At 54.9% G+C, this 14,424-nt stretch overlaps 2 protein-coding genes and 1 non-coding gene across 10 annotated transcripts in view; 2 read left to right on the top strand and 1 right to left on the bottom strand.

Moving 5' to 3' along the window:
* The window catches only part of CUNH2orf92 (chromosome unknown C2orf92 homolog), a 43,249-nt gene extending 38,831 nt beyond the window's left edge, over nt 1-4,418 (bottom strand). For 7 of the 8 annotated variants that reach the window (XM_033238922.1, XM_033238917.1, XM_033238921.1 and 4 more), the window contains exons 1-3: nt 3,978-4,418; nt 1,406-1,555; nt 108-272 (exon numbers count right to left, since the gene is read on the bottom strand). In XM_033238922.1, the coding sequence (XP_033094813.1) occupies nt 108-112 (5 nt within the window). In that variant the 5' untranslated portion in view covers nt 113-272; nt 1,406-1,555; nt 3,978-4,418. Of the gene's footprint in view, nt 1-107; nt 670-1,405; nt 1,556-3,977 lie in introns of those variants that run through there. The other variant, XM_033238918.1, reaches the window with a different exon arrangement.
* LOC117063200 lies at nt 3,665-3,805 on the top strand. The gene has a single exon (XR_004428799.1). It is a non-coding gene; the product is annotated as a U4 spliceosomal RNA (small nuclear RNA).
* ACTR1B (actin related protein 1B) lies at nt 4,349-12,720 on the top strand. Its single transcript, XM_033238925.1, has 11 exons — nt 4,349-4,553; nt 6,423-6,487; nt 7,713-7,788; nt 8,863-8,988; nt 9,340-9,464; nt 9,702-9,918; nt 10,033-10,125; nt 10,232-10,406; nt 11,155-11,216; nt 11,470-11,510; nt 11,702-12,720. The coding sequence occupies exons 1-11, from the start codon at nt 4,506-4,508 to the stop codon at nt 11,802-11,804; spliced, it is 1,131 nt and encodes a 376-aa protein (XP_033094816.1). The 5' UTR covers nt 4,349-4,505; the 3' UTR covers nt 11,805-12,720.
* Nucleotides 12,721-14,424: the final 1,704 nt, after the last annotated feature.

Raw genomic sequence — 14,424 nt, 5'->3', positions numbered from 1 at the left:
TCCAGGACGTGGGCTCAGATGGCCATCTTCCCTCCATACACACCTGAGTCCACGTTTCCTCTTCTAAGAACACAGGATTACATCAGATTAGGGCCTTCCCCAGTTACCTCATTTCAACTTGATTTCCTCTGTAAAGACCCTGTCTCCAAATACAGTCACATTCTCAGGTTCGGCAGGGTGGCCAGGACTTCAACAAATGAAGAAAAAGGAGCACCACGTAATCTGTAACAGCAGGTCATGGTAGCTGCAGAAATCTCATTTCTCTAAAATACCTTCCAAAACGAAAACAAAATCCAGAACAAAAAATAACAAAAAGAATATAAAAAAACAACACACAACCCACACCCTCACCATAACCAGAGGACAGAAAATGTCCAAATCCCAAATGACCAGTAAATAGAAAAATAAACGCTAACCCAGGCTCCATCTCTTTTGCTTCTGCTGCTGGCCTTTGCAAAGAGGAAACCAGGAGGTTCAAGAGGGTCTAAAATCTCCACCCTGAGTTTGAAAATGCTGAAAGTGTAACCTGGTTGATCAGTACAAACACCCAGGGATGGGAGTGCCCTGGGGACAGGAGATTGGTGAGATTGCAGTAAAGCAATGGACTCTATCTCTAAAAAAACAATGATGTTTATTCAGGAACAGGCATTGTGATGGGAATAAGCAATGGGAATGGATGTGTTCCAGGATGTTCCTTTCATTTTTTAAAGGAAAAATGAAAAGGGTTACATAGGTTGTTATAAGACAATCATCTTCAGGCCGGGCGCGGTGGCTCACGCCTGTAATCCCAGCATTTTGGGAGGCCGAGGCGGGCGGATCACTTGAGGTCAGGAGATCGAGACCATCCTGGCTAACACAGTGAAACCCCGTCTCTACTAAAAACACAAAAAATTAGCCAAGTGTGGTGGCGGGCGCCTGTAGTCCCAGCACTTTGGGAGGCCGAGGTGGGCAGATCACAAGGTCAGGAGATCAAGACCATCCTGGCTAACACAGTGAAACCCCGTCTCTACTAAAAATACAAAAAATTAGCCGGGCGTGGTGGCGGGCGCCTGTAGTCCCAGCTACTCAGGAGGCTGAGGCAGGAGAAAGGCGTGAACCCAGGTGGCGGAGCTTGCAGTGAGCAGAGATCACGCCACTGCACTCCATCCAGCCTGGGCGACAGAGAAAGACTGTCTCAAAAAAATAAATTAAAAAAAAAGAGGCCTGAAGGTGCCTCATATACCATTCAGAGACACTCATGCATACAACAGTCTACACTCGGTGTCTGCTTTCTCTTTGCTTTTACTGAGCAATGTGTCCTGATATGTTTCATATGAAATTATATAGCACTCTCTCATTATTTTTAATGACTACACAGTGATCGATTTTATGAATGTATAGACACTAGATGCAAACGAATACATACCGATGACTTCATCTGCATAAAGTTCAGATATGGGCAACACTAATACGTTTTCAAAATTAAGGATAGAGGTCACCTCAGAGGAGGAACAGGTCAGAGACCAAGGGGTAGGAGCTGACGGGGGGCTGTTCCCGCTGTTAAGAAAACAGAAGCCTAGGAGAGAGAGGGTGACATCATTTTAAAATCAACTGCATCTTTTTTTTTTTTTTTTTTGAGATAGGGTCTGGCTCTGTCACCCAGGCTAGAGTGCAATGGAGCGATCTGGGCTCACTGCAACCTCCATCTCCCAGGCTCAAGCCAATCTCCCACCTCAGCCTCTGGAGTAGCTGGGACTACAGGTGCACACCACCATGCCCAGCTAATTTTTGTATTTTCTGTAGAGACAGGGTTTTGCCATGTTGTCCAGTCTGGTCTCAAATTCCTAGGCTCAAGCAATCCCCCACTTCGGCCTCCACAAGTGCTGGGATTACAGGCATGAGCTACCATGCCCATCCCAACTCCATCTTTTTTTTTTTTTTTTTTTTGAGACGAAGTCTCACTCTGTCGCCCAGGCTAGTGGCGCAATCTCAGCTCACTGCAACCTCCGCCTCCTGGATTCAAGCGATTCTCCTACCCCAGCCTCCCGAGTAGCTGGGACTACAGATGCGTGCCACCATGCCCAGCTACTTTTTTGTATTTTTAGTAAAGACAGGGTTTCACCGTGTTAGCCAGGATGGTCTCGATCTCCTGACCTCGTGATCTGCCCGCCTCAGTCTCCCAAAGTGCTGGGATTACACGCGTGAGCCACTGTGCCCGGCCCCAACTCCATCTTAAAACTAGCAAAGGCACATTCCTTACCAGTCCTGACCCATGGTAATAAGATGCTATGGCTAAAAGAGCAGTTTAGTAATGCCTGCAAGGACAAACTCCTACGACAACAAAATGTCCAGATGCTCCAATATTGCCTAACAATATATGATTTAAAATAGTTATAGTTACAGGATTCAATGGCTCACGCCTGTAATCCCAGCACCTTGGGAGTCCAAAGTGGGTGGACTGCTTGAGCTCAGGAGTTTGAGACCAGCCTGGGCAACAAAGCGAAACCCCATCTCTACTAAAACTACAAAAAAATTAGCTGGGCGTGGTGGTGCACATCTGTGGTCCCAGCTACTCGGGAGGCTGCGGCAGTTGGATAGCTTGAGCCTGGGAAGTGGAGGCTGCAGTGAGCTGAGATCAGGCAACTGCACTCCAGCTTGGGCAACAGGGTGAGTCCCTGTCTCAAAAATATATGTGTGTATATATAGAGAGAGTCATGCTTTGATGTATTTACGCATTAAAATGCCAAGGATCACTTTCTTTAAATCAAAAAGTACTAAATTTTGTTATGCTGTCAGCCCACCCTCATACAGACATAGCTTAGTTTTTACAGAGATAAGACCCCTATACAAGAAGAGTTTAAAATAAAGATGGTGTGTTCCCCCTCTTGCTTTCTGAGGATAGCCTACTCTGTAACTGAGTAGCTTTCAATAATCGCTTCTCACTGTACTCTGCAACTTGCCTTGAATTTCTTCTGGGCAGGATCCAATAACCTGCCCTTGGGGTCTGGATTGGGATCCCTCTTCCAGCACCAATGTTGTTTCTTGAACTCAGCGGTGGTTCTACAAGTGTGTCCACATTTTAGTCATTCATTGAAATGTACATGCACACTTGTGATTTCTGCACATTTCCGTATAACACTGTGCTTCAATTTTGCAAATTTTAAGTTCACAACCCATTGGGAGAGGTATCTATACAGGGAAATAACTACAGATCCGTTTGGTAAACAAATGTAGAACTCAACTATCTTGCACTCTTGAAGCAGCTGACTCCAGTGCGCGCAGGGGGCTACCTGCACGCCAATTTCCCGCCCAATAATCTTGGGCAGGTTACCAAAGTGTGAAGACCTTGACTGAAAAATGGGAGTAATAAGACAACTACCTGATATTGTTGGAAGGATTTAATATAACCTATGTAAAGTGGGCAGAAGTGCTTCGCAGGCACAGAGCAGGTGCTCAAGAAATGCCAGGACCAAAATACCACGAAACTGTGATTTTTAAGAGGAAAAGGATCTTTAGTGCTCAACGAGGAAATATTATGGGGTCGTGTGCAATGGCTGACGCCTGTAATCCCAACGCTTTGGAAAGCCTAAGAGGCAGGATTGCTTAATTTCAGGAGTTCGAGACTAGCCCAGGCAACATAGCGAGCTCCCTTCTCAAAAAAAAAATTTTTTTTTTTTAATTAGCTAGCGTTGCGCGGTAGCCGTAAGGTGGCCAATGAGGTTTATGCGAAGCACGATTATTGCTAATTGAAAACTTTTCCCAATACCCCACCGTGACGACTTGCAATATAGTCGGCATTGGCAATTTTTAACAGTCTCTACGGAGCTTATCTCAAAATGTAAAAATAAATAAATAAATAGACAAATAAGTTGAGGGCAGTGGTGTGCGCCTGTAGTCCCCACTTATTGGCTGGCGCGGGAGGATCGCTCGAGCCCAAGGTTTCCAGCTTGGGCGACAGAACAAGACACCTTATCTAGAAAAAAAGAAAACATAAATACTTTGGGTGAAATATCCAGGGTCAGCATCCTTGGAGAGGGCGCTCTCACGAAGGAGCGTGGCCTGAGGTGCTGGGACGCGGGAAAGAAGTCTTCCTCGACCGGTGAATTTGCAGCTCCACAGACTCCGGCCGCGCCCGCACACGAGCACAGCTCCCCTTTCTGCCGCCCGCGTCCCCTTTAAGACGGAGCCATGACATCATCCCCCGACGCTGCGCAGCCTACCTTGGCAACACCGCGACCACTTTTTTCCGGATGACCTCAATTGGCTGGCCAGCCTCCGGAGGCCCCGCCCCCTTCACGCTGGCGGCCCCCGGCGCCTGCTGTCAATCGGACCAGGTGGGAGCGGTGATTGGCCGCGGGGCCCGCCCTCCAGGAAGCCCCGCGGGGTTCGCGTAGGCTGCACGCTCGGGGAGGGAGGGGCGCGGCGCCGCGTAGGGAGCCGCCGCTGTCCCGGTCCTCCCTCCCGCCCGCCCGCCCTCCGGTCCCTCCTGCAGCCCGCCTGCTGGGCAGGGCCGGCGTGGCCCGGCCATGGAGTCCTACGACATCATCGCCAACCAGCCCGTGGTCATCGACAACGTGAGGCCCGGCAGCCAGGGGGAGGGCGGGCGCCCCGCCCCCGGGGGCGCACGCGGCGGCGCAGGGAGAGACCCCCGCCCGCCTCGGCGCGTCCTCCTCTCACTGCTTGGCCGTCGCCCCCGCCGGGCCGCTGGCTTCGCTCCGGGGGCGCGCGCCCACTTGGCCCAGTAAGGCCGGCCATGGGGCGAGCCCCTTCCCCGACCCCTCCCCGAGCTGGGCGGGGAAGTTCAGGGGAGCTTGAGTGACAGCTGGGCGGCCGGGCGGGGACGCGCCCCGGGCCCTTCTCAGTTGAGAGTGCGGTCCCTGGGCAGATTGCGACCCCAGTCCCTTTCCCCGTCCTTCGGCCCTGGCTCTGGCTGCCTGGCGGAGGTGGGGTGGCATTTGTCCTTTGCACACTGCTGGCTTCATCTTTGAGGCTGCACCCCGAGGCAACAAATGCACGATACTCTGTCACCCACATGTCCACCACCATCTGGTTTGCCTCTTGGCTACTTTGACTTTCTCCTTAAATGCTCCCTGTGCTGGGCAAACATTTCACAGCCAGCAGGGCAATGGAGAGTTCATGGCCACGCTTCCCAGTATCAGCAAGCTATTTGGGGTGATCATTTGGAAGCCTCAGAGGAAAGATGTCAGGCTTCCTGTGGTTTTGGCCTTCAGCAGTGGGGCTCGGCTTGCTCTCAGCTGCCGTAGGAAGATTTCTGGCCTCCGAGCTCTGATACGGGGAGAAGATAAGGGCTGGGATCTTTGAGTCCGCCCCTAGCTGGGTATCTGTGTCTGGTGTGCGGGCCTTGGAGTTTTTGGTAATGACTCACTTCTGCTCTTTCTGGGATCTGTCTCCCTCCCACATGACCCCGTGGGGTCCCTGAATGGCTGTCTGTTTTGGAGTACCCATGTGGGCTCCCTGAGTCACAGCAGGGGATGTTTAATAAGGAGGCTAGCACTGAGCTTGGCGACGTGCTGTCACACCAGCAGGACGCTGCAGGAAGGAGCAGGCTACTTCCTTTCTTGATGTACAAATAACTCGTATAGGCTAATCAACAGGCTTCTAAGTTCAAAGGGCTACTGCTAGGCCCCTTGGGGATTCCAGCCTCTCCTCTGTAACTTGGAGATGTTTGTTTCTGCTGCAGACTCAGAGGGTTGCGATGAAGAGCGGTAGGGCTGCCTTGAGAAGCTGGCCCCTTCGCTGGGTGGGAGGTTTCTCATTGCCCCGTTCTTTGGGGGATCCTTAAGTCCAGCTGCCAGGTGGGGGCAGCGATAGGAGCAGGTTCTCCTAGTAGTCTCTGGGGAAGCCACATGAGGGGAGCTGCCAGTCATCCCATGCACCCATTGGTCTTCTCCGGCAGGTCCTGTAGGTGGTCCATATTCCATGCCTTCTGGGTTCTTGGGGGAGAGGGAAGCTGTTGAAAAAACAAAACCCATGCAGAGGGGTTTCTTCTAGCTTTTGGGAGTAGCATGTGCTATGGAATCCTCCTGCTGGAGCCGACCATGAGGTGTGCAGAGGAAGGTGCCCTTCATGGTTTCTCTATCTCTGTATTGACATTTTGGGCTAGCTCATTGTTGGTAGTGCAGGCTCACCTGTGCACTGTAGGATGTTTAGCAGCATCCCTGGCCTCTGCCCACTAAATGCTAATAGCATCCTCCACTGCATGTCCCCTCTCCCCAGCTGCCAGACATTGCCAAATGTTGCCAGGGCAGGGGGATACAAAAATTGCTCCGTCTTGAACCATTGATGTACTTGTAAATGATCGTGGCAGGGTCCCTGGCTTCCTCCTTGGCCTGCCTTGACAGAGCAGCCAGCTGTCTCCATTGCAGGGGACTGGCTTCATCTGGTGGTGCATGTGAGCGGTTAAACTTTGTTTTTCCTTGCAGGGTTCGGGGGTGATTAAAGCTGGCTTTGCAGGAGACCAGATTCCCAAATACTGTTTCCCAAACTAGTAAGTGTGGCTCGGGCAGCAGCCTCAGTCCTTCTGTTTATCTTCTGTGAGGACATTAGCCTTCTGTCACAGCACTCTGAAGACAATTTTTGCCTTGACCTGTATGGAAAACACCAAATTTGTGAGGTTGACACTCTTGAGAGAGCACTGAAAGAACAAGACTAAGCGTTGTAGGGTTCCCCTTTGACTTTGGAGTCTCTCATTTTGGTCTTGTTGAGCCAGCAAGGAGGAAAAGCAACCAGTATTTCCCTGGGGAGGGGGTGTGGTAGCAGCAGCAAGAATAAAGGGAGATACCTCCAAGGGGAGCCCTGAACTCAGATCAGGAAGAGTGAGGCATTAGATGCACAGCCACCCTTTCCTCCCTGAAAGTGTTTTCTGCTGGACTTGTTTTCAGACTCTAGAAAATGTCTTGTTTCAGTTAAGAGGGGATCCTTTGCCCTGTGTGGTACTGGTGGAGGCGGGAGTAAGAGAGAATTGCAAACCCAGAGAGCCTGGGGTGCCCCTTGCACCCGCCGTGAGCCCATTGGGAAAGTTGCCCTTAGGAGCACCTCTTCATGGAGGCTTGGGAATGAGTGGCTGAAAGGCAGGAGGCAGCAGGGGGTCCTAGATCCCCCCCAAGTGGCAGGCTAGCCCGAGCCCGACCTGGTCTGGGACAGAGCTAGCGTGGTACTCCCTGTCCAGCTTCAGCATTCCTTTCTGACTGCGCGGGTATAATTAGAGGTTCCTTTGCCTTTAGTGGTAGCTCATCAGATCCTACAGTTTCCAAGAACTGAATCTCTGATCCCGAAACCCTGGCAGCGGGGTAGGGTGGCATTGACTGAGTGAGAGCAGGGTGCACAAGGGAGCCCCGACCCAGCTTCCTGGGGCTGTCCTCCCTCAGTCTGGATGGTGATGGCAGCCCTGCCCCACCGAAGTCAGGAGCGTGGGCCGAGTCACTGTGGCTGCAGGAAGCTGACCCTCTACAAGGGCTGGGCCATGGAGGACTGGGTTCTGGTGCTCAGATACACAACTGTCTGTGCTGACCATGTCTTCCGACCCTAAGCTTCTCATCCTGCCTAGGCCCCCTCTCTATCCCCAAACCCTATAGGCCCCAGTTCCAACCTGTGCCTCCTAGCCACATCCTGGTGTTCGGACGCCAGGTACCCTCTGGGCAGCTGTGGTTGGATTTCAGTTTTTCTGGACACAAGCTCCCTGCCCTCCTTGCTGACGTTATCTGTCCTCACAGTGTCGGGCGGCCCAAGCACATGCGGGTGATGGCTGGAGCCCTGGAGGGGGACCTCTTCATCGGACCAAAAGCAGAGGTAACACCGAGGAGCCTGCCTTTCCCTGGGTGTGGGGTCCTCAGTTGCAGGGGCATGGCATATGTGAGACACCCATGTTCTTGGGCCTCTGCTGGTGACCTCCCGGTTACCTCCTCCGGGCTCCAGCTGGGAAGTGCTGTGCAGGGGCACCTCGCCCTGAGATGGGGCCACGGTTCCTCTTCTGGGGAGCATGGGTAGAGCTCATCGTGTCCTGTCTTTTAGAAGCTATTTGGAAGCTACAGAACCAAGAACCGATTAAAAAGTGATATAAGAGTCAGAATCACACACTTGATGTCTGTTCTAATGGGCCATGGGGCCTCCTCTCACACTGTAGCCGGGATGCCCCACCAAGGGACTGCACGGCCTGATCAGACCCTCAGGAGAGCATGTGTGGGTGTGGGGAGAACAGCAAGCTGAGCTTGGCCAAGGGCAGTTTAGGCGCCTGAGGAGCATTGCGTCGGGTGCCGGGGCGTGGGGCGTGCCTGGTTCTGGGCCCAGAAAGGGGAGGCCTGAGCTGGAGGTGCGGAGTTGGGGGTCTCGCAGATGGGGTCCGTAGGAGCCGAGGTGGTGAGAGGAGCTAAATGAGAAGCTGAGCTCGGTGAGAAGGGGCATGCCTGGGGGGACATCGAAGGGCAGGTGGAAGCAGCACGTCAGTGCATGCAGGGGACTGGTGAGGACCAGCCAAAGGGCTGGGGGAAGAGGCGCAGGTCAGGGTGCACAGGTGGCCCCACAGGGGCCATGTTGGGCGGCTGCAAGGCGCCGGCTGGCAGAGTGCGAGGAGAATGTGGGGGACGTGCCGGTAGCGGGAACGGGGAAGAAGAGGGTCTGCAGATGTCGGGGAGCATGCTGCCGCCCTCTCCGATCCCCCCAGCCGAAGCTAGCTGGGCTCTGAGAGCCTGAGAAGCTGTTAGGCAGGTGAACCCATGCTGAGTTCAGGACCCGCCACAGACCCTGGGACACAGACCCAGTGGGCAGGGGCAGTTCTGGGCAGGGCAGGTGAGGGGCAGCTTTCAGGAGGGCGGAAAGCAGCACTGAGCAAGGGTCGGGTGCCACACTCCCTTCCCACGCCGCCAGGAGCACCGGGGGCTGCTGACCATCCGCTACCCCATGGAGCACGGCGTGGTGCGAGACTGGAATGACATGGAACGCATCTGGCAGTACGTCTACTCCAAGGACCAGCTGCAGACCTTCTCAGAGGAGGTGTGGCGGCTGCCCCTTCCGCATGCTCTGCATTCTCCTGGCTGTGCCCCTCTCCTCCGCGTCCCTTCTCTCCGGGCTCCCATATTTCCCCTCTGCATTTCTAGAGGGCCTGCTGCCTTTCCGTGTGTGTCTGGGTGCGCATGCATCCCCAGTGGGTGCTAGGCAGCATCTTCCAAAGAGAGCCGGATCTCCGGAAGAGAGAGTGCCAGCAGATAAAGGGGTGGTGCCCTCGGGAGGGGTAGGGGGCTGAGCCGCCTGTGCGCCAGCGGGTGGGTGTGGCTCTCTGGAAAGAGCCTTTTAGGGCCTTGAAAGTTGCCTCCTTGCCTGCCTACAACTGTCCCACCCTCGCAGCATCCTGTGCTCCTCACGGAGGCCCCGCTCAACCCAAGTAAGAACCGGGAGAAGGCGGCAGAGGTGTTCTTTGAGACCTTCAACGTGCCGGCCCTGTTCATCTCCATGCAGGCTGTGCTCAGTCTGTGAGTGCCCCTCAGCCTGGTCTCCCTGAATCCCGTCCTCCCTGTGCCGTCCTCCTGCTTGCCATGACCAGGGTCTGACTTCCCTGGAAAAACAGACCCTGGATGACTCTTCCTCTAGGGAGTCCCTCATGCCCTTTGTTCAGACTAGAAAATGCAGACGTGCCAGGGTTCCTCCCCTGGGTGAGGTGGTCCCCGTACCTCAGTGGCTGAGGTGAGGGGATGCTGACCTGGTGACAGGTACGCAACGGGACGCACGACAGGAGTGGTTCTAGACTCGGGGGATGGGGTCACTCACGCCGTGCCCATCTATGAGGGCTTTGCCATGCCTCACTCCATCATGCGGGTGGACATTGCCGGCCGCGACGTCTCCTGCTACCTCCGACTCCTGCTGCGCAAGGAAGGGGTTGACTTCCATACCTCGGCTGAGTTTGAGGTTGTCCGGACAATCAAAGAGGTGACGAGGGGCGAGAGGGTGTGGACACGACCTGGGGTGAGGAAAGGGTGGCACCAAGGAAGGCACAGGTGTCCCAGGTGCAGCCTTCTGAGGGCTGTGTCCCTGCCCCCGCAGCGAGCCTGCTACCTGTCCATCAACCCACAGAAGGATGAGGCTCTGGAGACGGAGAAGGTGCAGTACACGTTGCCAGACGGCAGCATGCTCGATGTAAGTGGCCGGGCCTGGCACTGGAGTGGCAGCCAATGCCCAGCCTGGGGGGAGGGGTGGGCAGCTTCTCCAGGAAGCCTGTCTGCCTCAATCTTGTACACTTCAGGTGGGGCCTGCCCGCTTCCGGGCCCCCGAGCTGCTGTTCCAGCCGGACCTGGTAGGGGATGAGAGTGAGGGGCTCCATGAGGTGCTGGCCTTTGCCATACACAAGTCCGACATGGACCTGCGCCGGACGCTGTTCGCCAACATCGTGCTCTCGGGCGGCTCGACGCTCTTCAAAGGTACTGTGGCATGGGAGTCGGTGGTGGTGAGGCGAGAGGGCAGCTGGACCCTCAGCGAGTGCACCTCCGCCCAGAGCCATTTTCTATTGGCATTTTGGTGGTGCTCAGTGGACATTTTTTTTTTTAACAGACCAAGATTTAAAATTAAATTTTGTTTACTCTGTGGATAGAGGAGAAGTTTGCACAAGCTCTAAAGTGTGTTGTGAGCATTGAGCAAGGAACCCGTGTGGCTTCATCTCACGCTGCCTCTGCGAGGATGCAGGGCCCACAGGCAGCCGTGGGGCTGGATCATTTCTCAGCCTTGCCCTTCATCCTGGGAAGAGCTGCTGATAGAAGGCCAGCAGTAGGCCGCGCGCGGTGGCTCAAGCCTGTAATCCCAGCACTTTGGGAGGCCGAGATGGGCGGATCACGAGGTCAGGAGATCAAGACCATCTTGGCTAACACGGTGAAACCCCGTCTCTACTAAAAAATACAAAAAAAAAAACTAGCCGGGCGAGGTGGCAGGCGCCTGTAGTCCCAGTTACTCGGGAGGCTGAGGCAGGAGAATGGCGTAAACCCGGGAGGTGGAGCTTGCAGTGAGCTGAGATCCGGCCACTGCACTCCAGCCTGGGCGACAGAGCGAGATTCCATCTCAAAAAAAAAAAAAAAGAAGGCCAGCAGTAGCTGGGGGCCCTGACGGTTGGGTGTGGGAGCTAGCAGCGAGGAGGCTGGGTATAGACCCCAGGCTCAACCAGCTTTGTGTTCACAGGCTTCGGAGACCGATTACTCAGTGAAGTGAAGAAGCTTGCTCCAAAGGATGTCAAAATCAAGGTGACGTTACAGAGACTCCCCTTGGGGCGCTAGGGCGCTGGCAGCCTCGGCATGGGGAGGAAGGGTGGATGCTGCCTCTAGACCTGCTCACTGGCTCGCGTCCACCCAGCCCTGCTCCTCCCAAGGCCACTGCTACCGCTCCCCAGCTGATGCCATTGCTGTCGGGCTTCAGGACCTGGGGAGGTGACCCCAAGGCTGGGAGGATGGCTTCTGGGTGGGGACACACAGTTATGTGGCCACTTCCTCCCTCTAGATCTCAGCCCCGCAGGAACGGCTGTACTCCACGTGGATTGGGTGAGGCGGGGCTCAAGGGAGGGCTCTGGGAAGAGACCACTTTACCCTGGATGCTCCTCCCGGGGTTGGCCCAGGCCAGGTGGAGGTGGGTGGATTTCCCTCCCAAATTAGGGAAACGGAACTCTGAGCGCCCAGGAAGGTGGTTGGCTCCCCGACAGGTCCCCAGCAACACTATCCCTCCATCCCCACAGCGGCTCCATCCTGGCTTCACTGGACACTTTTAAGAAGATGTGGGTGTCCAAAAAGGAGTATGAAGAGGATGGCTCCCGTGCTATTCATCGCAAAACCTTCTAGTGCCCAAGGAGGGCGGGGCACATTGGGAGATGGGGAGGGAGGGCAGCCAGAGCCTTTAACCCTTTTTGGTCTGGGCTTGCATACTTGGCTTAGGGTCCCCTGCATGCCCTGAACCCCTGGGTGGGCGGCACAACAGTGCCCCCCTGCAGCCTTCCCCTCTACACACACATGACACGCACATAGGAGTAACATTGAGCTGCATGGACAGGAGCCTTGAGCTGGCGCGTGGGAATTGAGCGCCATGTCGGGCTGTTCTGGGTATCCCCCTGGCAGGGCCAGCTAGGCCTGTGGTTCTCTGCTCTGACTCTCAGGGCTGCCTCCCCGAGCTCCAGGGCCAGAATGCCTGGATGCCTGTGTAGCCAGTTTGGGGAGTGGGCTGGAGGGGCGTCCAGCAGCTCCCGCTGGTGTGTTAGCACGGCCATTGCCACCTCCTGTTCGTGACCCGACAGGGTGGCACAGCCCCTTCCACACTCTGTCCTGTCTTCCTGGGTAGATGCCTGGTGGAGGGCTCAGTACTGAATGGTCTTCCATCCCCAGCAAGGGGGTGCAGCCCAGGGTCAGGCCCTTCGGAGCCAGGGCAGAGGTTGCAAGGTGGCCGGAGCTGCTGCACTCTCCCCTCGGAGCGCTTCATCGACTTGCTCCTCCCTCTACCCTTGGCACCCTGGGCGGGAAAGGGTTGATGCTCATCATTTATTGAAGGGAAGCCACTTAATAAGGAGTCAGACCTAAAAGGGGGTGGGGGACATTTTCTTACCTCACCCAAGAAAGAGGTCGTCACTTTTGCCTTGGCCAGGGCCCCACCTCCCTCTGTCAGATATGTACAATAATTTAACACAGTTGCCTGAAAAAAAACTTTTGTAAATCATTGTAGTAATAATTATGGACAAGGCCCAGTGTGTGGCTCCGTTTTCTTGTGGCTGTCTGTGCTGTTGTTTGCTCTTCCATCCCTGGGGACTTTCAGAGAAAGGACCAGAGCGAATGCAGCATGGCACTGGCTCTAGCTCAGCAGCATGACGGTTTCAGTGGTTGGCCGGGCAACGAGGTACGGGAGGCCTCAGGAGGCCGGGCTCTCACCCTGGAGCATAATTCCCTCACCTATTACCTCCCCTGCTGCGGTCCACCAGGGGAAGCAGAACCAGGCTGCCTTCTTTGTCCCTGGACCTTGGACAGGCCTGTTTGAGCACCTCTGCTCACCGCATTCAGCCAGGGCTACGTCTGGTGGACATCAGCAATGATGCAAGCTCATGTGTTCAGACAAGTCAGGATGAGGAAGGCAGGGAGAGGCAGGGAGGCTGTGAGCTTAGCCAGGCCCTAGAGGAAGAGGCCGAAGAGCAGGGAGAGGAAGGGTAGAAGGAGCAGTGAGGAATTAGTTTGGAGAATGTCTGCGCTTCACTTCCTTAAGTGTTTAGGCATCTATAGTGTGTCCAGGATGGTACCGTGGCTTTGGGGCCAATGGTCAACAAGTTATATCCTTGCCCTAACAAATACACAGCTCAGGGGAGTAAGACAGATGGACCATTTTAGTGCAGAGTTGGCGGAGCCGAAGCGATAGGCATCTAGTCCAACAGGTGGGGCAGGCCGACTTGCAAGGGCCCAGAGGTTAGCCAGGGAGGGGGCGGGCATTCCAAGCAGATGGGAGAGCCCAAAGAAGCACCTGGGACTGGCCGGGCGCGGTGGCTCACACCTGTAATCCCAGCACTTTGGGAGGCCGAGGCAGGTGGATCACAAGGTCAGGAGATTAAGACCATCCTAACACTGAAATTCCGTCTCTACTAAAAAATACAAAAAAAAATTAGCCGGCCATGGAGGCAGGCACCTGTAGTCCCAGCTACATGGGAGGCTGAGGCAGGAGAATGGCGTGAACCCCGGAGGCAGAGCTTGCAGTGAGCCTGGGCGACAGAGCAGGACTCTGTCTCAAAAAAAAAAAAAAAAAAAAAAAAGCACCTGGGACCAGTGGGGCTGGAGAGGAGGAGAGGAAGGCAGAGACCCAATGCCCAGTCAGCAGGGAAGGGTCACTAGTCTGTGGCCATTGTGTGAGATGAACCAAAAAGGTGGGTTAAGCTGGTACATGGAGGATTGTTAGCTGTGTCCTAGGAGATGGGTGGCCAGCCATAGAAGGATGGTGACCAGAGCAGTGTGTTGTAGTCAGTTAGGGGTTGTGGGGGCCAAGGGAGGGCCCAGGACCAAGGAGATGAGGTAGGAGTGGAGAGAGTACTGAGGCCTGTCTGCCAAGGCTGTTTGTGAGGCTTTGTGGTCACAGGGCAGTTATGGTTGCACTGGCCCTCAGAGCAGAATCTGCACAGAGAACTCCATGTTAGGGTGCCCTCCAGACCAGTTTTTCTTCCCATAGGGCTCTGTTCATGGCACCACTGGTTCCCCGCCTCCCAGGTTGGAGCCTTACCCGTCGACGCCTTCCCTGTCTCTCCCACACTGTCGGTCACCAGGTGGTGTGGTTCTTCTGTGGTACCTTTCCCATCGTTCTCTTCTTTTCCAGTACAGCCACTGCCACCGTAGCTTATGACCACAGCTTCGTTGCCTGCCCACCCAATCTATTTGCTCCTGGACCTAAAGCCCAGATAATCTTGGTTCTGACACCTCCTACTCCAAAGTGTCAAGTGGT

This window comes from Trachypithecus francoisi, unplaced genomic scaffold (assembly GCF_009764315.1).
Source record: "Trachypithecus francoisi isolate TF-2019V2 unplaced genomic scaffold, Tfra_2.0 Lachesis_group17, whole genome shotgun sequence".
Taxonomy (NCBI): Eukaryota; Metazoa; Chordata; class Mammalia; order Primates; family Cercopithecidae; genus Trachypithecus; species Trachypithecus francoisi.
The sequence above is the reverse complement of the archived record's forward strand: the minus strand, read 5'-3'. Positions and strand labels throughout refer to the sequence as shown.

Bases quoted from the DNA above. Each gene is read 5' to 3' on its own strand.
- ACTR1B (XM_033238925.1), top strand. From the start codon at position 4,506: ATGGAGTCCTACGACATCATCGCCAACCAGCCCGTGGTCATCGACAAC. The intron at 6,488-7,712 runs GTAAGTGTGGCT...CTGTCCTCACAG, and splicing joins AAATACTGTTTCCCAAACTA to TGTCGGGCGGCCCAAGCACA. The intron at 11,217-11,469 runs GTGACGTTACAG...TCCTCCCTCTAG, and splicing joins CAAAGGATGTCAAAATCAAG to ATCTCAGCCCCGCAGGAACG.